Here is a 22,961-nt window from a genome sequence, read left to right as displayed (position 1 = left end):
TAGAACAGAATATTAGCATGTAAAATGCTAGAGTTCAAAGGGTTCTTAGAACCTAGAATGTTAGCATATAGAATATCAGAGCTGGAAGGGTTCTAGAACATGAAATGCAAGCATGTTCAATATTAGAACTAGGAGGGGCTTTAGAACATAGAATATTAGAGCTGAAAAGAAACTCAGAACGTAGAATGTCGGACCCGAAAGGGAATTTAGAACTCAGTCAGAAATGGGAAGGGCTTTAGAACACAGAATGTTAGATCTGGAACCTAAGAAATCATTTATCTGGTCTGCCCTCCCTCATCTGACAAAAGAGGAAATCAAAGCCCAGAAAAGAGAAATTACTTGTCCATGGTCACACAATGAACTAGTTTACACCAGAGCTGGGATGAGAAGTGACCTGACCCCTGGTTTGGGACTGGTAACAGAGCCAACTTCTCAGACTTGAATTGGTTTCTCCTCTGCAGGCCTCAAGGGCTGCCTACTGTCCAGCTTCCGAGGCAACGAGACCACCTACCTTCGGCCAGAGTCTGACCTGGAGAGCCAGCCGGTTCTCTTCATCCCCAACATCCACTTCTCCAACTTGCAAAGGAATGGCATGGTAAGAGTCAGAGAATGGGCCCAAGCAGCCCAGAGCCAGAGGGCCCTGACTGGTGGAGGGAGGCTCAGCAAAGGCCCGTGGGGAGAGGAGATTGTCTTTATTGAGAATGTCCCAAGGCACGGACCCCAGCCCTGGGAAAGCAGGAGTAGCCCCTGCCCCCCCCCAGTCCCAGAGCAAGTCCAGAGTTCATTCCTAACCAGGGTCCATCTACCCCCACCCCCCAGAGCCTCCACTCCAATTTCTGGTTTGGTTTTTTGGGTTTTTTTGCAGGGCAATGAGGGTTAAGTGACTTGCCCAGGGTCATACAGCTAGTTAAGTGTCAAGTGTCTGAGGCCGGATTTGAACTCAGGGAGTCCTGAATCCAGGGCTGGTGCTTTATCCACTGAGCCACCTAGCTGCCCCTCCACTCCAATTTCTAAAGCAGACAGGCAAGAAGCAGAGAGCTATTCTATAGGCTTGTAGGACCATAGATCCAGACCAGAAGGGATGTCAGAGATCTCCTCCTCCAACACCCTTGTTCTATAGAGGAAGCGATGGAAGCCAAGTGATTTCCCAGCAGTCACACCAGTAGTAAGAGGCAGAGCTGGGATTTGAAGCCAGGTCCTTTAACTCCAAAACCTGCTTTCTTTCTATTCTTGGCCATGTATCACCAATGCCAATAACATCACTGCTAGTCATTAACATGAAAAAATGATGCTGTTGGACCAGAAATAGGAGAACGTGTGCCTTGAGTGGTCTGTTTAGTAGTAGGAACGGTCTAGAAACAGCCAACTGGTTCAGTGGACAGAATGCTGGACTTGAGTTCTAATCCTGCTTTAAACACTTCTTGATTTTGTGGTCCTGGGCAAGTCACTTAATTTCTCACAGTCTCAGTTTCCTCATAAGTAAAATGGGGATAATAGGACAACTAAGTGGCATGATGGATAGAGTACTAATCTTGGAACCAGAAAAACTCCTCTCACTGAGTTCAAATCTGACCTCAGACACTTACTAGCTGTGTGACCCTGGACAATTCACTTAACCCTGTTTGCCTCAGTTCCTCATCTGCAAAATGGGCTGGACAAGGAAATGGCAAACCCCTCCAGTATCTTTACCAAATGAAGTCACAAAGAGTCTTACACAACTGAAAAATGGCTTAACAACAACAAATGGGGATAATAATGTAATAATGCAGGCACTTATGTAAAGTTCTTTGCAAACCTTAAAGCTGTTACCCTCCTCATCATTATTATCAGTCCATTTTCCACTTCTTTCTCCATTACATTCCCTACATGAAAAGACTTAAATATGCCTGTGAGGAAGGCAATCCCTGGGGCTAAGAGAAACCCCCTCATTGCTGTTGAGGAAAGAGGGGCAAGATCCAAATTAGAACCCAAGCCTGAGCAAACCAGAAGCCGGCCACAACCCGTAAGCATGCAGAAGCCAGGAGAGAGAAGTCTCCACCGAGCAAGGAGACGTGCTACTTGGAGTGTCAGTGGGATGACACAATGGGCCTCCCTGAGGCCACAGCGGCAGCATGTGGTGACATGTTGGCAAGGTCCCAGGCAGCCTCCTGACTCAGCCCTATCAGGGAGGTTATGGGTTCAGACGGCTCTATATGGTGACTTACAACATATGTTTATGAACTGTCTGGCCAAGTTTTAAGGTGTGGAGTCTGTAGCCAGGTTCAGGGGGTGGTCTTCTCAGAGCAAACTGAAGTTTGGGGGCTATGGATGTACCGTCATGGGTACCTTCTTACAAACATTAGGATTGGGGGTGGGGAGGAGGCATAGGCAGAGCTCAGGAGGAAAAGATCTGAGGGCTTTACTGGACCACAAAAGTCAAGATGAGTCACCAGTGACATGGTGGCCAAGAGAGCAAACTTCAGCCACATGATAATGAATAACAATAACAACAGCAATGGCTTGCATTTCCATAGCTGTCTAAGGTTTACAGAGTACTTTACATATATTATCTCATTTGTTTATCACAACAGCCCTCTGAAGCAAGGTACTACCATTAACCTCATTTTAACAGATGAGGAAACTGAGGCTCAGAGAGATTGTGATTTGTCCCTTGTCACCCAGCCAATAAATGTTTGAGGCAGAGTTTGATCTCAGGTCTTCCTGACTCCAAGTCCAGTGCTCTGCCCACTGCTCCAGACAAAATGTCCAGATCAAGAGATGTCTGTTGGTCTCTGTTGCAATCAGACTCCTCCTCTGGCTTACTGGGTTCCATTCCAAGCATTTTAGGATGGAAATTGACCAATAAGCATGCTCAGAGGAGAATGTCCAGGAGAGTGGAGGGTCCAGAGGTCATGCCATATAGCAAGTGATCAAAGGAATTGGGAATGGTTAGCCTGGAGGAGAGAAGACTTGGGTGGGCTGGGGGTAGGGATAAAAGTTGCCTTTGACAAAAGTAGGAGCAATGGGGAGGAGGTGCAGGGAGGGGGGTGTAGGTTTTATGTCATGGGACACCAGTGAGATTCCAAAGTGGGATGTATTGCCTTGGGAGGAGGTGACTTCCTTCTCACCAGAGGTCTCTGACTTGTTGGCAGTGTTCTAGAGCAGAGAGCCACCAAGTCTTAGCAAGCTGCCCGAGGCTGAAGGGCCCATGGTTATGTATCTGGCAGGTGTCCAAGGCAGGATTTGGCCCAAGGTTTCCCAGACTCCAAAACCAGTGTTCTAACCATTATACTAGGCTGCCCGAAGTGGAAATCCTTCATTGACATGATGGAACACATCTTTCTTTTTGCATTTTTAGGCTGCTTCTCCTACCATCCACAATGGCACAAACAGGTATGAAGATCCAGGTTCCTATTATCTCTCTCCTCCTCCCTACCCCTCCCTGTTAGTGTGGGCTCCTCCCCAGTCTGTGCCCTCTTCTCATGCCTACCTCCTACACGAGCTCCTTTATGAGCTGGTGCCAGGAGCTCATTCCTCCCAGAGTAGGGACTTGGGCATGGGGTCAGCACTGATGCTAGTAATCCTACCACTTCTGATTCTCCATGAATGAATGAAATGAAATGAATGAAAAGGCATTTATTGAGCACCTACTGTGTGCCAGGTGCAATGCTAAGCACCGTGGATGCAAAGTATGGCAGTCCCTCTTCTGATGCTTCATTATGGTGTGTAAGTGACCCTAGTTCTGGAAGACCATGCCAGCCCTGGTGGAGTCTGCTAGCCTGGAAAGGCTTGGAAGACCACAGCAGGAATGTACTTTTTAATCTGTCATTCAGGACCCAGGCTCCATTATTGTATGGAAGCTCATCATTTGACACTTAGCCAGGAGGGAGTGATTTTTTTTCCTTTGCCACAGGAATTCATTCATTCAAACATTAAGCGCACACTATGTGCTGGGCACTGTGCTAACAACATATGAAGTGCCCTCCCTCCCACCTTAATAAGGCATAGAGGGGCTGCAATCTGCACTGGTGGAGGAAATAGAAAAAAATCCTGATCATTGTTTTAACAACAACAGATACATGTGTATTAAGCACCTACTGAGAGCAGAGATAGTCCATTGTCCCCTTTAAGGCTGACCATGCCTCTGCTCAAAGAAACAGCCCCATGAAGGAGGCCCAGTGGCTCAAGGGTGTGGGCCCCAACCACAGAGCTAGGGACCAGAGTTTCTTTTCTCATTGAAACTCCCCCAGTTTTTATTGGACTCGTTTTATGTGAAAACTCGGCTAATCTCTGGCGAGACAACCTCTTGTAAAAACAAACAAAATAGCAAGCCTCAGAGATGGCCTGGCAGATGGAGAGATTGGCTGGCGGCTCTGTGAGACAAAGTGGTGCTGGGGAGGGAAGGGGACTCCCTCCTCCATCCTTCCATTCTTTCTGAGGGCTATAGTGTGCAAAAGCTATCTGTCATTCAATCGTTCCCTCATTCGTTCCTTCATCAGAGAAAGATGTCTCTAATAACACGTGTAAGATAAATGTTTTTGACCAAATAAATGCACATCTGCGGAACACTGTGCTAATCTAATCGGGCCCAGTCCTATCCTATCCTTGGTGGAACTTACATCCTAGGAGACAGGAAACATACAAACATAAATATTTACAATATACCTTGTATTACATGAGCTTGTCAAAGAATGATGCTCTGGGCCATGACAGGGGCCTTTATTGACTGTTTCTTTTAGAAATACAGAATCTCTACCAGGCAAGGTCCTCAGGCTGGGGTCTGTGAACCGATTTTGATACTTAATTTTATGTACTTAAATATATGATTCTGAGAAGGGGTCTCTAGGCTTCCCGAGAACGAATCCAGGACAAAACAAAAGTTAAGAGCACCCTTTGTCTACATCTACTTCCAACCCACCCCCCTCCCCAGTCACATTCCAGGTGTTTCTAACTTCTCTCATACTGTCCCCCTCCCCCCAGAACACTGGCCTTTAAATCCAGGTCCAGTGGCTCTCTCTGGAGGGACCCCGACTTCAGGCTTCACCCCTGTCCCAGCCCTGCTCTTCTTCCGGCCCATCAGAAATGCACCCAATGAGAAATTGGCCCCTTTTCACTTGACTTCTATGGCTGGAGGATTCTCTCTCTTTGCTGCCCTCCTGACCTGGAACTCTCTGCCATTCTGTCCCCTCAGGCTGTCTCTGAAACGAACCTGTTCACCATTCTCTGATGACTTTGACCTTCTCCCTCCCAAGCAAGCCAAGGAAGATGATCTCCAGAGAGGTAGGTGACTGTTCCTTCCCCCTCCCCGCCCCCCAGCTGCCATCTAATAGGATTAGAGGGTTTAGAACTAGAAGGGACCTCTGAGGTCAGCCAGTCCAGTCTCCTTATTTTACAGAGGAGAAAACCAAGGGTCAGAGAGGAGCACTGACTTGCCCGGGGTTACACAGACAAGTTCCCTGACTCCAGTCCCCATGTTCTGTCCAGCACACCATATTGATCTGTGCCCCAGTTCCCTAAGAAATTTGGGATGGGACTAAGCCCCTGATACTCCTCCAGGAGGGGCTAAAATCTGATATGAAGGATGAATAATAATAAAGATGTTCAATTATATAGCTCTTAAAAGCTAACAAATTGTTTTATGAACATGAGTGCATTTGAAGAAGAGGGAACAAATAATCTTATTCCTATTCTAGAGATGAAGAAACTGAGGTTCAGAAAGCCACAGCCTTACTGTGTCTAGGTGACAAACTCAGTCTTCTAACTCCATGACCGATATTCTTTCAAGAAATCTGTCATGCCCCTGGCCACAAGGGCATTCTATCTCTAATGGGTGAATGTTCTTCAGGGCTTGGAAAAGAATGAGAGTTGTGCTTACTACTCTTAATTCTGGGCCTTTAAAAAAAGCTTAAGAGGCTCATGATTCCATGGGATAGTGGGGAAAGTATTGGGATTTGAGATCAGAAGATGGGTTCAAGCTTCAGACCCTTGACACTTACTAGCTGTGTGACCCTGGGCAAGTCACTTAACTGCAGCTGCCTCACAAAAAGAAGAAGATGGGCTCGAGTCCCAATTCTACCACTTGTCGACTACATGACCCTGGGAAAGTTCATTAATGTCCCTGAGCCTTGATTCTCTCCCTATGAGATAAAGGAGGTAGAAGCAACTAGATAAGCTACAAGGTCCCTTCCAGCCCTAAACCCACTTATCCTGTGGGGGCTCCCCCATGTCTGAGATTATATTGGCCTCATTCTTCCCTCTCATGTTAACTCAAAGCTGCTTCCTGTCCTCTGCAGTCTTGTTATATGTCCGGAGGGAAACAGAGGAGGTGTTTGATGCCCTCATGCTGAAGACCCCAGACCTCAAAGGGTTAAGGAATGCGGTAAGGTCTTTTCAGGTCATCAGTTTACTTGGGGATGGAGGGGAGGAGGAGAAGATGGTCCCCAGGGAGTTTGGATATAATCACAGAGGAATACAGCATCTCCTATTCCCAAACCTCTCTTCTCTACCAGGTGATGAAATGAGGAGATCAAACTACCCTCTTCCTCCTCTATTAGTCTTCAGATCTTGGGGTCAGAAGACATCTTAAAGGGATGAAGTGTTAGAACTAGACATGTTCTGGAAATATAAAATGGTAGAACCTGGAAAGCTGATCAGACCACAGAAGAAATCCCAGGGTCATAGATTTAGAGATGGACAGGATATCAAGAAGTCATTGAGTCCAACTCCAACACTTTACCAATGAGGAAATCGAGGCAGAGAGTTAAAATAACTAGCTCAGGATTACAAAGCTAGTAAGCATCTAAAGTAGGATTTGGGCTTAAATTTTCCTGACTCTAAATGCAGGATTATACCAAGCTTCCTCTCAAAAGAGAGATTGTCAGAGCTGGAAGGGCCCTTGGAACACAGGATGTCAGAGCTGGGAGGGCTCTTAGAACACAGAATGTCAGAGCTGGGAGGGCCCTTAGAACATAGGATGTCAGAGCTGGGAGGGACCATAAAAACCATCTGGTCCACTGTATATCTCAATCAGGAACTCCTATTACCACCTTCTTGATATATTTTCATCCCATCTTCTTATGATCACGTCTAGTGATGGACAACTAGCTACTTCCAAAGGCAGCACTATTGCATTGTTGGGCAGCTCTACTGGATAGAAAGTTCTCATTTCTATGTTTGGAGACCAAATTTGCCTCTCTCTACCTTCTATCTTCTGCTCTCTAGAGTCAAGGAAACTAAACTAATCTGTCTTCTACAGGACAGCCCTTCAAAGATATTTGATAACAGCTACCATGCCCCACAGCCCCACTCCACTGTCTTCTTTCCTCCAGGCTAAACATTTACCAATCCTATTTCACACACATTTCTAAAGTTAGGTAAAAGGCACAGGGCTGGACTCTAGACATCCCCTCTTTCTTTGCCAGATACTGATAAGGGCACTGTTGTCAACCCCACCCCCATACTGATTACTTTCACTAGATGCGGACCACCTTTTCAGGGTCCTCCCTAAAAGGAGGTCCCCAGACCCACACAGGACACTCCAGATGGGCCCCAGGCTCGAAGCCCTCCCTCCTCATCAGCAATGCGCAAACTGGCTTCTCCTTCTAGATACCCTGATTCCATCGGTAAAGCCTTGAAGCCACATTTGCTTCCCCCCCGCCTTTTTGGTCTCTCAATACATTATTGACTCAGGTTAAGCCAGTAACCCACTAAAATCCCAAAAGGTTTTCATATTTTGGGCTATAATGAAAAAGCCAACATCTTTCTGATCCTATCTAGGGTCCATTAAGGTGAAACCTGAAGCCCCAGGTCCTCTGTGGCTCTCCCTGTTCCAGGGGGATTTGGGGCGCTGGGTGCAGGAAGGACACACGAGGCATATTTCTGTGATGGTTATCTTCCCGGCTGCTATAACATTGGCTCCTCAGGAAAAGCACACGCCGTAAATTCTCCGTAATCTGATGGCTGCTTTATGATGGGCCAGTGCCTTTGTTAGCCTTGCAAACCTGTTTCTCTGTGAGCTTTAATTGAAATGAAACCAAGTGGTCTTGAAGAGACTGAGATGGAGCCATCCACAAGGCTTATTCACAGGGCTCAGCATGAGGGAGGACTTCCTAAACTGGGCACTTCAACAATGGAATGGGCTGCTTCCAGAGCTAGTGAGCTCCCTGACCCTGGAGGTGTTCAAGCTGAGGCTGGGTAACCGTTTATTGGGGAGTATACTATGGAGAACATTCACAACCTCTTCTAAGATTCCTTCAAGACTAGCTGTGGAGCATAGAGTGTCATTGACTGCCTTATCTATCACTCTGGATCAAGCACTGTGCTAAGTGCTCCTCATCATTCTCTTCCTCTCCTTCTCCTCCTCCTCTCCTCCTTCTCTTCCTTCATTTCTCCTCCTCCTTTTTCTCTTTCTCCTCCTCCTCCTCTTCTTTCTCCTCCTCCTCCTTCTCTTTCTTCTCCTTTTTCTTATTCCTCTTCTCCTTCACAAATATCCCATTGAATTTTATTGAGTAGGGGAAGTGACATGATAAGACCTACAGTAAAGAAAATTGGTTTAGCAGCTCAGTGTAGGGTAGTTTGGAGAAGAGAGAGACTTAAGACAGAAAAACTCATAAGAAAGCTGACAACAGGAGACCAGGTGAGAGATGTCTAGGGCCTAAACTGGGATGGTAGCTATGTGAGTGGAAAGAAGGGTACAAGAGATAGCGTCAAGTGAGAAATGACAAGATTTGGGAATGGGATGGAAATGTGTGATGATTGTGAGTGAAGAGTCAAGGGAGTTTGCAAATCTTAGTGACTGGAGTCGGGGGTAGTCCCTTGGGCAGTAATTGGGAAGTTCTCAAGAGGCCAACTGAGGAGGGATTGATCTAGTTATCCTCTCACTGTGCCTCCTGATGCTGAGTGACATCTGGTGTATCCAGGGACAGAATCAAAGGAACACAGTTCCTCAGCTGCCCTTAGCTACTTTATTATGAGGAAAAGGTCCCAGGCCAAAGTCTGAAGAGGCTTTTGCTCTAGAACCATCAGTCCTCAGGCTGCAACCTGGCATCTCCCTTGTTCTTGTACAATACACGGGTGAGGGTAAGAACCTTCCAACTGAGGCTCAGGCATCCCCAAATATGTTGCTGCAGTTACAGACCTAAGCTAGTGTCACATGAATATTATAGAAGCATGAAAAGTTAAACTTAAAGTGGGCCCTGGAGCAGATGTCAGAATTGCAAAGGATCAAGGTCCCTTCTAGCTTTGACATTCTATGTTCTAAGGACTCTCCTAGCTCTGACATCCTGTGTTCTAGGAGTCCATACAACTCTGACATTTTGTGTTCTAGGAGCCCTCCCAGCTCTGCCATCCTGTGTTCTAGGTGCCCATCCAGTTCTAGAATTCTGTAATCCTATGGTTTTACCTCTCCAGTTTGGAGTTTCCTAATGGGTAAAATGGACATCTTCCTAGTATCTGGAAGGAATCTTAGAAGCCATCTGTAGAAGATTTGCCCAGGGCCACAGGCCCTACCTTCCTCTCAGGCTTATCCTGAGATCCCAAGAAGATAATGGACATGAAAATTCTTTTGAGAGGCATAGCTCCTCGAATGTGAAGTATTGTTGTTATTTTTAGATGGTGGGAAAAATCTACTTCCCCCAGCTCAGCCCCTCCAAAATCCACCTCTGGGCTGTTAAACTCTGGCCTAGGCATCATGCAAATGAACTCCTGGCTCTTCTCTTGCAGATCTCAGAGAAATACGGTTTTCCAGAGGAGAGCATTTACAAAGTCTATAAAAAATGCAAGCGAGGGTAAGTAAGTGCATTTGGGGAAATATTGGCACCAACTTGTCAACAGCCTTTGGCCTGAACAAGGTTGTAAATCACAAATAGGTCCAGCCCACTGGTGGGACCCAAGATACAAAGGGTTTCCTTGTGCTTGGAGCTTGTATCTGTGAGTTCCCAGCCTAGGCAAAGGTACATGGAGGGTGGCAGTGGGGAAACAGCCCAGGAAACCTCAAGAGAATGGGCTAAGCTCACCCTCCACCCTCACCCAGTCTAATCATCTGGCAGAAAGAGAAATAGAGTCAGATATCCCAGCTCTGCCAGTCACCACCCATGTGACCTGAGCAGGGCTTCTCTGAGCCTCAATGTCCCCATTTGTAAAATGAAATGACCTTTAAGGTATTGTCTCCTAAAGAATCTTTAGTGTTCTCCCCTCGTGACCACAAATTATCATGTACATACTTGGTATGTTTTCATGCTCTTTATACCTAGATTCTAAGATTTTATGTTCTAAGGACCCTCCCAGCCCTGACATCCTGTGTTCTAAGGCTCCTCCCACCTCTGAGATCTCTTCCAGCTTTTCCCCTATATTTTAAGGTTCTGAGTCTGAGTGTATGAAGGATTAGTCTTATTATCTACATACGATGGATACATATGGCAGCTTGCCTGGCCAGAGCAATGATTAGAGCAAGAGAGAACCTAAAATAGACGTTTTCCGTCTTAGGAGTCTTGTCCCCATCATCATTCTACTCATTCTACACAGGAGAGAGTGGTTCTAGAAATCACTCCTATGCCACCCTAAGCAAGACACTCAGAGAGAGACAACTGGGCATCCTGCAAGGAGATAAAAAAAAACAATTCCCATTTCTATAGCGCGTTATGGGTCTGCTAAAGACTGATTGATCTGCATCCTCAACCTGAAGGGATTTGGGTAGTAAAATCAGCTAAGCCTTAAGGCTGGCCGGGAGGGGTCTTTGAGATAATACAGTGCAATCCCCCTCATTTTAAAAGGAGAAAACTGGGGCTCAAGTTACATAAGCAGTACAGGAAGCACAGGAGGAAATTCAACCCCAGCCCCTTTGACAATTGGCAGGTGTTGAAAGTGAATAGAGCACTGGCCTCTGAATCAGGAAGACCCGGGTGCTAATCCTGTCCCAGACATTTACTAACTAAAGGTAGCTGGGGCAAATCACTTAATCCCTAATCAGCCTCAGTGTTATCATCTGTGAAATGGAGATCAAAACAGCACCTACCTCCCAGGGTTGTCATGAAGACCAAATGAGATAATACATGTAAAGTGCTTTGGAAAGCTTAAAGCACTATACAAATGCTAATTATTGGCATTGTCACTAGTCTTACAAAATTCTCCATCCACCACTGTGCTGGTTTCCTCCCAGTGATCCCATGAGATCACATCAGTTGGTATTGATACATATGTAACACTACCTGGAAAATCCAAACAGACAATCAGAATTATTGGAATTAAAAGGAAGGAGACACCTGTGTAGACACTGGAGTCCTCTGGTCTACATAAGCTTTCTTGTGTGGTCAAGGGAGGCTTCCAAGAGAAGCGAACCTTGAAGCCTATGGAGAATTTGGAGTGGCAGAGGAGAGGTAGACAGAGAAGGGAAGGACAGTGGGAGAAGCGCTGAACTTGGCGTCAGGAGATCCTCCTGCTTTGTACTGGGACTATGACACAGCTAGCTGCATGACCTTAGCTAAGTCACTCCCCCACTGAGCCTCAGTTTTCCCATCTGAAAAACGGGGACAATAATGCTTGCATGACCTACCTCGGAGGATTGTTATGAGGAAAACCCTGTACAAACCTTAAAGAAGCATAGAAATATATGCTGTTAATAAGGACTATAGATTGTATTTAGGGAATAGGGAGGAGACCAGTTTGGCTTCATAGTGCCAGGGGAAGGGGAAGGAGGTTTCATGCTGTATAGTAATAGGACATAGGGCACACAGTAGGTATTTAAATTAGTGCTTTGTGAATTGAAAAATACATTGGGGCTAGACCTTACTTAAGCATCCCAAAGTGTTCCATAGTTTCAGTCGTGTTTGATTCTTTATGAACCCATTTTGGGGTTTTTTTGGCAAAAATACTTGGAGTGGTTTGTTATTTCTTTCTTTGCCTCATTTTACAGATGAGGAAACTGAGGCAAACAGGGGAAAGTGACTTGCTCAGAGTCACATAGCTAGTAACTGTCTGAGGCTGGATTTGAACTCAGGTCTTCCCAACTCCAGGCCCAGCACTCTATCCACTGTGCCATCGAACCTTGCTGTAATTTTGCTCATTTCCCCTTACAGACCGGGAGCTAGTCTGATAGCAGAATGATGCCATTCATTTAGATAGCACGTTCTTCCCAAAAACCTTGTGAGATGAGAGGTTCAGGTATCCATATCCCTATTTTAAAGATGGAGAAACTGAGGCTTGTCCAAAGTCACATGGCTAAGAAGGACTGGTCTTGAATGCAGGGAGTATTTCCTTTTTGTCTTTGCACCTCCAGAGCCTAGCACAGGGCCTGGTATTTTAGCTTGTTAAATTGAATTCAGTTGGGCCTCACTGTGGTGACAAGCAGCATGGGACAATGAAAGGGTAGCTGGCTCTTCGACCAGAAGCCTTGAGTTCGAATCCTATGATGCTTGCTAGCTATAGGACCTTGGGCAAATATGGAAGAGGCCAGGAGCTTCTCTCCTCAGCATTCAGCCCCCAGTCCCAGAATTAATCAGAGGATTCAAACTCAACCTGTGGGGAACCTGAGGGGTCTAGCTTCTTTAGCTGCATGTGGGCACCCAGGGAGGGAGTTTAGGGAACACTTGTTAGTCAGTCTACACAGACAAAGGGGCAGTGAGGCCCAGTGGATGGGGTGCAGGGTCTGCATTCAGGAAGCTCTGGCTTCAAATCCTACCTCAGATATTCGATTATAATTGGTCAAATCAGCTAAGGAGCGTCAAGGCCTGTTTAAACACCAGCTAACATCAAATGAGAAAATGAATGCGAATTGCTTTGTGAACCTGAAATTACTATAGAAATGTCAGTATTATTATTACCCATCCTCCCCTTTTCCTTGTCTGCCTCCCCTGATGACTTTAGCCTACATCCTCTGGTTTTCTGTTGAAATTCACATCTACTGAACCAGGCATCTCCCTCCTACCTCCTGTGCCCCCCCAACCTTCCCCCCACACTCACACACACACACACACACACACACACACATACACAGCAGGGGGGGCAGGTTTGGCCTCCTCTGAGCCCAGCCAGTGTCTGAGGAGTAATAGTTATTTGCTGCTAAGCCCCAATTTGCAGTCATTATGTGGTGGCTGCTGATTGGGGAATCATTATTTATGAGCAATTAACAGTAAATAATACCAAGGGGTTAATTGAAAGACTCTTCCCCACCCATCCCCAGTTCTTCCTGGACAATGGCTGGAAACAGATCTCTCTCCTGGAGGATTCTCTTCTCCTGCCCCCTGCCCCCCACCCCCTAACCCCCAGCAGCACTGTACTCTTTTACTTATTAATGGGCCCTGGAAGGAGCCCAGGAATTCTGCCCACGGACATTGTCTGGGCCTTTTCCTTTTGGAGGCTTTGTGAGTCCCCCTTACCTCACCAGGCCACTCCCATAATGTTCCCTGGGCTGGGGCTGGGGGCTGACAAAGGGTTGAGGGGAGGGGCTAGACAAGAGCCCTGACTGCCTTCCGACCAACCCTACCAATGGCAGAGACCCATCAAGCAGGCCAGGGAGAGGACATGTTAGAAAATCAATAAAGGCTCACAATAGCCCCTTTCCCTGCTTACAAAAACAAGTGCAGGAAAGAGGGCAGGTGAGATTACCTCCCATTTTACAGATGCAGAAACTGAGGCTTAGAAGGGGAAGTATCCTGACCAAAGTTACCAGGCTAATAAGAGATGAGGTGGGGAAATTCAAGGTCTTTTCATAATTACTATAGCTCACATTTACATAATACCTGAAGATTTAGAAATTATTCTTCCCACAACAACCCTATGAGGCATAAACGTGGAGCTGGGAGAGCCCTCAGAGGCCAGCTAGTCCAACTTCCATATTTTGCATATGGGGAAACTGAGGCCCTCAAAATTCAAAAATTATACAGGGAGTAAGTTTCAAGAGCCACAGGGACCGAATTGCCTCCCAACAAATAATCGTATTGTCCCCATCTTATAGATGAGAAATCTGAGGCCCAGAGAGTTTGAGGTCCTTATTGGTGACTACATAGCTGGTTAATTGTCTAAGATGGGATTTCAGCTCGGGTCTTCTTGAGCCATGCAGTGTGTTTTGAGGGTTTATTCCCTGGACCATACCATCTCTTCACATGAGTTCTCAATATGTCTGTCCCCTCCCATCCACTACCACAATCACCCTCATCGCAAATGAGAAAAGCCCCTCTTTTGGAGTATCCCCAGGAAAGGAGAGGGGGGCTTTGTGAAGGGGGTCAACAGAGCCGAATAAGGACTAGATTCAGGAGGTTAAATCAGTTCCAATTCTGGCTTCAAGCTCTTCCACTAACTTGGTGTGTGACTTTTAAGCCTCAGTTGCCTCGTCTGTAAAATAGGAACAATTTACAATCACCAGACCCGTAGGCAGGAGACAAGATTTCTTGAGAACTCTGCCAGCTCCCAGATGTATAATTCTCTAATGAGCTCATCATCAGGGGCCCTGAGAATGGTTCTGTGTGAGTGTGTGAGTGTGTGAGTGAGAGTGAGAGTGTGTGTGTGTGTGTTTTGTTTAGTTAAGTTTCGGTTTTAAACTGGGGATCCCGTGCTCACTGGAGCTGAATCAGAAGACCAGCTCAGCACTGAATGCTGCCTTGCCCCAACAAGCCCTGAGTGACTTTCCCTTGGTTTCTTACCTCTGACTTCCCTAACAAAGCTCTCATAATTTGGGGGCAGGGTAAACAGAACACTTGACTCTCCATAGCGGTTTGGAGGAGGAGAAAATGTGGTGGATTCTGAAGAGCTGGTAAGGGGGAGGTATCTATCAGCAGTCTCCTGTGTTGGGAGCCTAACTCTTCAGTCAGCCACCTGGAAGGTTGGCAGATTCCTAGGATTTAAAGTTGGATGGGACCTTTGAACACAGAATGCCTGAGATAGAAAGGTATTTTGGAAAATCAGGTGTCAGAGTCAGGCTCAAATGTCAGTGCAGAGGGCAGCTAGGTGGTATGGGGGATAAGGCACCAGCCCTGGATTCGGGAGGACCTGAGTTCAAATGTGGCCTCAGACACTTGACACTTATTAGCTGTGTGACCCTGGGCAAATCACTTAACCCTCTTGCCCTGCAAAAAAAGAAAAGAAAAGAAAATGTCAGTGCAAAATACCCAAAGAACATAGAATTATGAAAGAGACCTTAGACTATAGAATTAAAGTTGAATGAGACCTTGGGGCATAGAATGATAGAGCCAGAAAGGGACATTCTGGGAACACAGAATGTCTGGGTTGGGAGACACTGTAGACCATGGGATGTCAGAGTTAGAAGGGGCCTTAGAACAAAGGATGTCAGAGGTAGGAGAGAATTTCGGGCTGAGTCCATCCTCCACATTTTCATAGGGATTAGGGTCACAGATTTAGAGCAGGGATCCTCTCTAGTCCAATGCCACATTTTACAATTAGGGAAACCAGCATCCATAAAGGGGAAGCCTTTGCCGAAAGACATTTGCCATGTACATGGCAGAGTCGTGAGTCGCCCCCATACCTTCTGACTCTAAATTCAGTCTTCTCACCACCAACCTTTCCATCTTTTCCCCTAAGTAGAGGATAATTACAGTTCTAGACTGACCATGTGCCAGGGTAGACTTAGAGTGTGTCTCCTGGAAGATTCTACTGAGTCACAAATGCCTTCCCCGCCTCCTAAGGATTCCTAGCCTTCATTCTGATTGTGCTGCTTCAAATGAGCAGATGAGGAAATATGGCCCCCCGGAAATGCTTTTCTGAAGTGGCCCGGCTGGCTCCCCACCCTTCCCTGGGCCCAGTTCCCTCTGTAATCTGATGAACAGGAAATTCTAATAAATGTCCAAGTTTATTTTCATCAAGCTACACAGTGAGTCCTCTGGACAAAGAGAGATACCATCAGCCTTGCAAGCATCACTGAGTGCCTGGAAGATTAACTAATACATTGTTTTTGCTGGCCCCTGGCCAGGTTTTTAATGGGAAGTGAGACAGATAGTACAGTAAAAATGACAATCAGGTCGCACATTATGCCTGCTGTTGCTTTAGGTGCTGGGGTATTCATACCACCCCCACCCCTACACACACATCTCCCAGCTGAAAAGACCAGAATCACATTGTTTTCAGAGGCTAAACAGTATGAGGTAGGAGGGAGGCTGAAACTCCAACTGATTGTCTCCTTCTGGGGTTCCCCTCTGTCTGCGAAGGGACAGGCTTGGGATGGGGAGGGAGAAGGCTAGCTGGAGAGGCAAGGTTTACCCTTAACAGGGAAGTCTTAGCAGAAGCATAGCTCCCGTTTCTGTGACCTGATTCTGCAAGTGACAGGGAGGCCATGTGGCATGATAGAAAGATCAGTTGGTTGAGGCTTCCCAGGTCCCAGGTTCAAATTTCACTTCTGTTCCTTAGTACCTCTTTGAACTTGGGCAAGCTGTTTCCTTTGCCTTGGCCTCAGTTTCCACATCTGTAAAATGAGGACGGTGGACTAAGTGGATGGCCTCTGAAGCCCTTTCAATCTATGGAATCACAGACCATAACCCCTGTGGTCCTTAGCTTTCTCATCTGCAAACCGATAGGGTTGGACTGAGAGGCCTCTTAGATGTCTTCCAGCTTGAGATCTCCCATCCTTTAATTCAATGACTCTCACTTAGGTGCTCTTGCCGCTGAGGCACTGCTTGGAAAAAGAAGCCCATTTTGGCCACAGGGGCCAAAAGCTCTGGATTTGACCAGGCCCCAGAGGCTTTCCTCTGGCCTTCCCCCATCCCAAGAATTGCAAGACAAAGAGAACTCCGTGAAACTGACTGGGCAGGGAATCAAAGTCTGATTCCAGGAAAGAAACTCCTCAAATCAACTGGCAGTGATCAAGCAGGACACACATGGTTCTATGATCATTGTAACCCCAAGCAGAGGCTTCCAAACCTGAGGATAACAGCTCTGTTGATGCTGCCAGAGATAAGCCCATGAAGGCCTCCTCAGTCCCCAAGGCTCCATCATTTGCCTAATGACTGGTTGGGGTTGAGAAGAAATGTCCCTACTCACTGCTCCCCGGGACTGTAAGATTCATCCTGTCCATCCTTAGCCAATGTTCTCTAGTATTTAGCTATAGCATCAGCTCTGGAGGGAGCCAAGGGGAGGGAAAGGTCTGTACCACATGAGACAGCACTTAATGGCGTGGCAGATGAAAAGAGTTTCAAGTCTTCAGTTTGCCAGCAATGAACTAGCTCTGTGATCTTGAGCAAATCATTTAACCTTAGTTTCTCACCTGTGAAATGTAGATAACAACACATGTGTGGTCTGCCTCCTCAAAAGAAGTGAAGCAATTTGGAAAATGTGAAGGGTTGGGGGCAGCTAGGTGGTGCGGTGGATAAAGCACCATCCCTGGATTCAGGAGGACCTGAGTTCAAATCCGGCCTCAGACCCTTACTAGCTGTGTGACCCTGGGCAAGTCACTTAACCCTCATCACTCCAGAAAAAAAAAAAAGGTTGCATAATGAGTATGTTAGTGTTGCTGTTATTGCAATTATTATTATTTTCTGAGGTTCCCTCCAGCTCTAACATTCCATGTTTTAGAGTCACTTCCATCTCTAAAATTCCAGGCTCTGAGTTCCTCTGCAGCTCTGATATGCTATGTTCCAGGACCCCACGCAGTTCTGATAATCTATATTCTAAGGGCCCTTCCAGCTTTGACATTCAGTGTTCTAAGATTCCTCTCAGTTCTGACATTCTATGTTCTAAAGTCCCTCCTCCACCCTAGCTCTGACATTACATGTTCTAAGGTCCCTCCCAGCTTTAACATTCTGTGTTCTAAGGGCCCTCCCAGCTCTGACATCCTGGGTTCTAAGGGCCCTCCTAGGTCCTACATTCAATTCCTCTGTAGTCCTCCAATTGTTAAGTTGTTAGGTTATGACAGTCATGCTCAATAGAAAGGAAAACCATCCACCTGATAAGACCCCAGAGAGGGAGAGAAGTGTTTGACGTAGTCATTGGGAAAGGGAGAAGTTTTGCCCCTAAGAACCTCTGGGGCTCATCTGGAATTCTGCACAGTTACTCCCAGTTTCAGACCCCTCTCCAGTCCTTGAACCTTGATGCTCTTCGGGGTCTGCTCACCCTCTGTCTCTTCTTTTCTAGGATTTTGGTGAACATGGACAACAACATCATCCAGCACTACAGTAACCATGTGGCCTTCCTGCTTGACATGGGAGAACTCGATGGCAAAATTCAGATTATCCTTAAGGAGCTGTAGGGCCGAAGCACTGCCCTGCCCTTGGACCCCTGGGCCTCCATTTGACTTGCAGAGCCAGAATGGAGCCCTGAAAGCCCAACACAACCACTTTCTGTGCCTCAGTGTTCTCACTTACTTGAATGCACTCACCTGGGAGAGAAGATGTTCAGTCTTCAGAAGAAGCCTTTGCAACTCCAAGAGGAGCCTTTGCCTCTTTGGGGGTGCTTCCCGATCTTTGGTTCCAGATATGGCAGGCATCCCAGCCCTCAGACTATTTCCTAGCCCACCCTGGAGAGCAGAACCTTCTGGATTCATGCACCGGGGCTGCCCTTTGGTGCCCAATGGCTAGACATTTGGGTTGGGATATTGGTGGTCTTGGCTTCCAAAGCCACTCTTCTGGCATCTCATGCTTGTTATCCCCATCTCCGGACAGATGAATATGGTGGCAAATGGGGAAAACTCCATTCGTGCAAGAAAAAGACATCTGAGACCAGATCCAGTCACACCAGGCCACATATGCCCTGTTCATTGCCCCAAAATCTAAATATTATTGCACGGGGCAGATAGGTGGTTCAGGGGATAAAGCACTGATCCTGAATTCAGGAGGACCTGAGTTCAAATCCAACCTCAGACACTTGACACTAACTGTGTGACCCTAGGCAAGTCACTTAACCCTCATTGCCCTGCAAAAACAAAACAAAAACAAAACAACAAAAAAAACCCCACTAAATATTATTGATCTCAAAGGAGGTTACAATGGAATCCCTGAGTTGTTATGTACTACTGTGTCATTCTCTGATTACAGGGTCACTAATTGTCTGGTTAATGTTCTTAATTTACTGCTTGGTCATTCCCTGATAGCCCATTATTTTTGTGTGTGTGAGGCAATTGGGGTTAAGTGACTTGCCCAGGGTCACACAGCTAGTAAGTGTCAAGTATCTGAGGTCAGATTTGAACTCAGGTCCTCCTGAATCCAGGGCCAGTGCTTTATCCACTGCACCACCTAGCTGCCCCCTGATAGCCCATTCTTAACAGATGTAAAGGTGTTCTTTAAGTGCTGCAATCTGACACCTTGATTCCGCTGTATTTGTTCAGATGTTGCCAGAGATGTAATTTAAGTCTGTGTTACTGCCAGACATTAAGTTTAAGCAATGTGTTTGTGTATTTACTAGGTTCTCATTCTACTGTATCTGGCTACCTAGTTACCACTGGAGATAACTTCATAATCTGCCCTTCCTGTTTGAGATGGGTATTAGCATGGTGTTACTTAACATCAAGTCGCTGGCCGCTTGATATTATGTTGCCCTCTGATACCACGCAAATAGTTGATGCCACATTGTTTGAAACCATGTTAGTGGTCACAGTAACATACAGTGTCATTACTTGTCACTGGTCACTCTCTGATACCAGGTCACTGATTATCTGGTCAGTGCTGTTACCTTGCTACTTTGTTATTCCCTGATAGGCCATTCTTAACTGTGAGGTCGTGCTGCTGTTTCATGATGTTGCAATATGCCAGTTGGCTAAAACTTGACACATATTCCCGTTTTTGCTGTTCTGTTACAAGAGATGTAATCCCACACACCAAGTTTAACCCATGCATTTGTGTAGTTATTAGGTTCTCATTCCATTACATGCAGTTACCTGATTAACCCTGGAAACAACCTTACAATCTGTTTTTCCTGTCTTCCTTAGTACCAAGTAGCTATTAGCATGGTGTTACTTAATATCAAGTCAGCAGTTGCTCGATATTATGATCCCTTCTGATACCATGCTAATAGTTCCTGCCACATTGTTTGAAACTATGTTACTGGTAATAGTAACATACAATGTCATTTGCTGCCATATTCTGTTGAATATTCTTGTTGTGTACTGATATGTTAATGTATGATACATTTCCTGATTATACTTTTATGTGTTTTATATATATATATATATAAATATAAATATGCATTGTGTGTATATATATATATGCAACATTTTATATTTTCATGGAGACATTTTTATCATTTCAAACAATGTGTTATTTCACATTTCTTGGATTTTTTAAATAATTTTTTGTATTGTATTAGTATGTTATTTAGTAATAAAGTATCATTACAGAACACACCAGACTTGAATATTCCTTTTGCAAATGTCTCCAGAAATCAAAGAATCAAGCTTATTTGACCATGAATCTTCTCTCTCTTGCAAGTTCTCTGTGGTCAGTGTGTTTGCCTCTGTCTTTCTCTGTCCTCTCTTTAGTCCAACCCTCTCTTTCTTGTTGCTGTTGTTGTTGTGGTTTTGGTTTTTTTGGTGAGGTAATTGGGGTTAAGTGACTTGCCCAGGGTCACACAGCTAGCAAGTGTTAAGTGTCTGAGGCTGAATTTGAACTCAGGTCCTCCTGAATCCAGGGCCAGTGCTCTATCCACTGCGCTACCTAGCTGCCCAAAAATATGGAACGCTTCACGAATTTGCATGTCATCCTTGCCCAGGGGCCATGCTAATCTTCTCTGTATGTTCCAATTTTAGTATATGTGCTGCCAAAGCAAGCACCAACCCTCTCTTTTTTACAGAGAAGGAAACTGAGACCTAGAGAGGTGATTCATCCAGGGTCACACCAGTAGTAAGAGGACCAGGTTACAAACCCAGGTTCTCTGATGCCTCGTCCAGTGTGCCATCCCTTGTACCACACTACCTCCCAAGAGACTGGGAGTAGGTTCTTACATCTCAATTATAGAAGGAAACCCAGCTATTCTGTATATGGGCTCCAACTGGCCTCTTGGGTTCTATTTTCTATCCAACACAGAGCTCTGTCCTAATTCCCCGAGTTACTCTCTGAGCCCCTGAACTGACCTCTCCCAGAACCCTGTCCCTCCAAATGGACAACAGGCCTGCCTAGGGGCCAGCTCACTAGCTCTGTTCTTAATGATTATTACCTGCATCTGCATTTACTCAGGGGGAATTCCCATGTTGCCTCTTGTCTGGCTTTGAGTGCTGGTCCCAAATTCCCCAGAGCCAGAGGAACTGACAAAGGCCATGGGTGTTTTATCTGCATCTACAAACATCTTGGGGCAAAGAAAAGAGCCTCCCCCTTGAAAATCTCCACAAAGCAACTTGTAGACATTGGATCAGAAATGGTAGAGCTAGCACACACACACACACACACACACACACAGGTTGGAGAGAGACAGACAGACAGAGACAGAGAGAGAAAAGAGAATCATCTTGGCAGCCTAAGATAATGGGAAGGACACTTAGGGGACCTGATGTACAGTTTCAGTTCTACAATGAACTATCTGTGTGGTCTTGGGTAAATCATTGCTCTTCTCTGAGCCTTAGCATGCTCCTCTGTTAAAGTAGGGGGTTATTAGACAAGTTCAGGGATTCATCACCATTTTGTGTGTCATGGATACACTTTGACAGCCCAGTGAAGCCTTTAGACCTTTTCTTGGAATAATATTTTTAAATTCATAAAATACATAGGATTACAAGGAAAACCAATTATATTGAAATAGTTCTTAGAATTTTTTTTATATTCATAGACTTACAGGCACCTGTTTTGCTTGACCATACATGTTTGTAATAAGTTTTGTTCTTGCTTTCTCAGTGAGAAAGGAGGAGAAAAGAGGTGGGGACCAGAGAGAATTAAGACCTGAAAATAAAATAAAATTTAATTTTAGAAGATAGAAAAATAAAATAAAGATAATGAACCCCAAGTTAAGAATCGCTGGCCTTGAGGAATTCTAAAATCTTTTCCAGGATAGGATTATATGTTCTTGAGGTTCTTTCCAGTTCTAACATTCTGTGTTCTAAATTTCCTCTCAGTTCTAACATTCCATGGTCCAAAGTCCCTCCCACTTCTAACATTCTTTGTTTTAAGGACCTTCCCAGTTCTGATAAGCTTTGTTCTAAGGGTCCTCTTTCTCTGACATTTTATGTTCTAAGGTCCCATCCAGTTCTGGAATTCTATGTTCCAATATTCTGTGTTCCGAGCCTCCTTCTAGCTCTGACATTCTATTTTCTAGGGTTACTCCCCATTCTTGTAGTCTTTGTTCTCATGGGCCCATTTGCTTGATAGTCTATATTCTAATGCTTCTTCCACTGACAATCTATGTTCTAAGGTCCCTCCCAGCACTAGAATTCTACAGTCTAATGTTATTAAGTTCTAAGGTTCCTCTCAACACCAGCATTCTCTGTTCTAAGATTATTTCCAGCCCTGAAATCAGTGTCTTTCCCAGCTCCGACATTCTACCCCTCCAGTATTTTAGGAAGGGCCCCTCAAGCTGTATCATTTTATGATTCTATGTTCTGGCCCAACCCCTGCTGTCATGGAAAAAGATTATTGCCTGGAACCCCAAAGATGCAAACCAAAAGTATTTCTGCCTTTAAAATCCAACTGCTCTTCAGGTGTTTTTTTTCTACGAACTTTGCATTCATATAAGGCCAATATGTGAGGGAATTTTAAAAATCTGTTTAATTAGGTACTTTGCTAAGCACCTAAGTTGCATCCATTACAGACTTCCCTTCTTCCTCTCCCATCACCACTGCCACCTATCCCATGGTCCTGTTTCTTCTATGAACACTCCAAATATAAATTATCTAAAAAAAAAATAAAGGGAGAGAAAAGAGCAACCAGGGACATGCTGGGATTAGTGGAGCAAGGCTGGAGCTAGGCAAAATAGTAGGTTAATGCCAACATATGCCACATCCCTACCCAAAAGAGAGACTTCACTCCATTTGATTCCAACCCAATTTAAAATGTAACTTTCCCATGTAAGTGGAACACAACCTGCCCATCTTTTAATCCCCCCTTACACACACACACACACACACACAC

The 22,961-nt window shown here is 45.5% G+C and overlaps 1 protein-coding gene and 1 non-coding gene across 2 annotated transcripts in view; one reads left to right on the top strand and one right to left on the bottom strand.

Moving 5' to 3' along the window:
* GRHL3 (grainyhead like transcription factor 3) overlaps nucleotides 1-18,163 on the top strand; it is a 33,387-nt gene extending 15,224 nt beyond the window's left edge. Inside the window, exons 10-15 of the mRNA XM_043996911.1 lie at nucleotides 462-590; nucleotides 736-772; nucleotides 5,171-5,259; nucleotides 6,273-6,358; nucleotides 9,700-9,764; nucleotides 18,049-18,163. Of these exons, the coding sequence (XP_043852846.1) occupies nucleotides 462-590; nucleotides 736-772; nucleotides 5,171-5,259; nucleotides 6,273-6,358; nucleotides 9,700-9,764; nucleotides 18,049-18,163 (521 nt within the window). The remainder of the gene's footprint in view (nucleotides 1-461; nucleotides 591-735; nucleotides 773-5,170; nucleotides 5,260-6,272; nucleotides 6,359-9,699; nucleotides 9,765-18,048) is intronic.
* A 2,408-nt stretch (nucleotides 18,164-20,571) lies between these two features.
* On the bottom strand, nucleotides 20,572-20,677 carry LOC122752119. Its single transcript, XR_006355918.1, has one exon. It is a non-coding gene; the product is annotated as a U6 spliceosomal RNA (small nuclear RNA).
* Nucleotides 20,678-22,961: the final 2,284 nt, after the last annotated feature.

This window comes from Dromiciops gliroides, chromosome 3, assembly GCF_019393635.1.
Source record: "Dromiciops gliroides isolate mDroGli1 chromosome 3, mDroGli1.pri, whole genome shotgun sequence".
NCBI classification, from domain to species: domain Eukaryota; kingdom Metazoa; phylum Chordata; class Mammalia; order Microbiotheria; family Microbiotheriidae; genus Dromiciops; species Dromiciops gliroides.
This window is presented reverse-complemented; position numbering and strand designations above follow the sequence as displayed.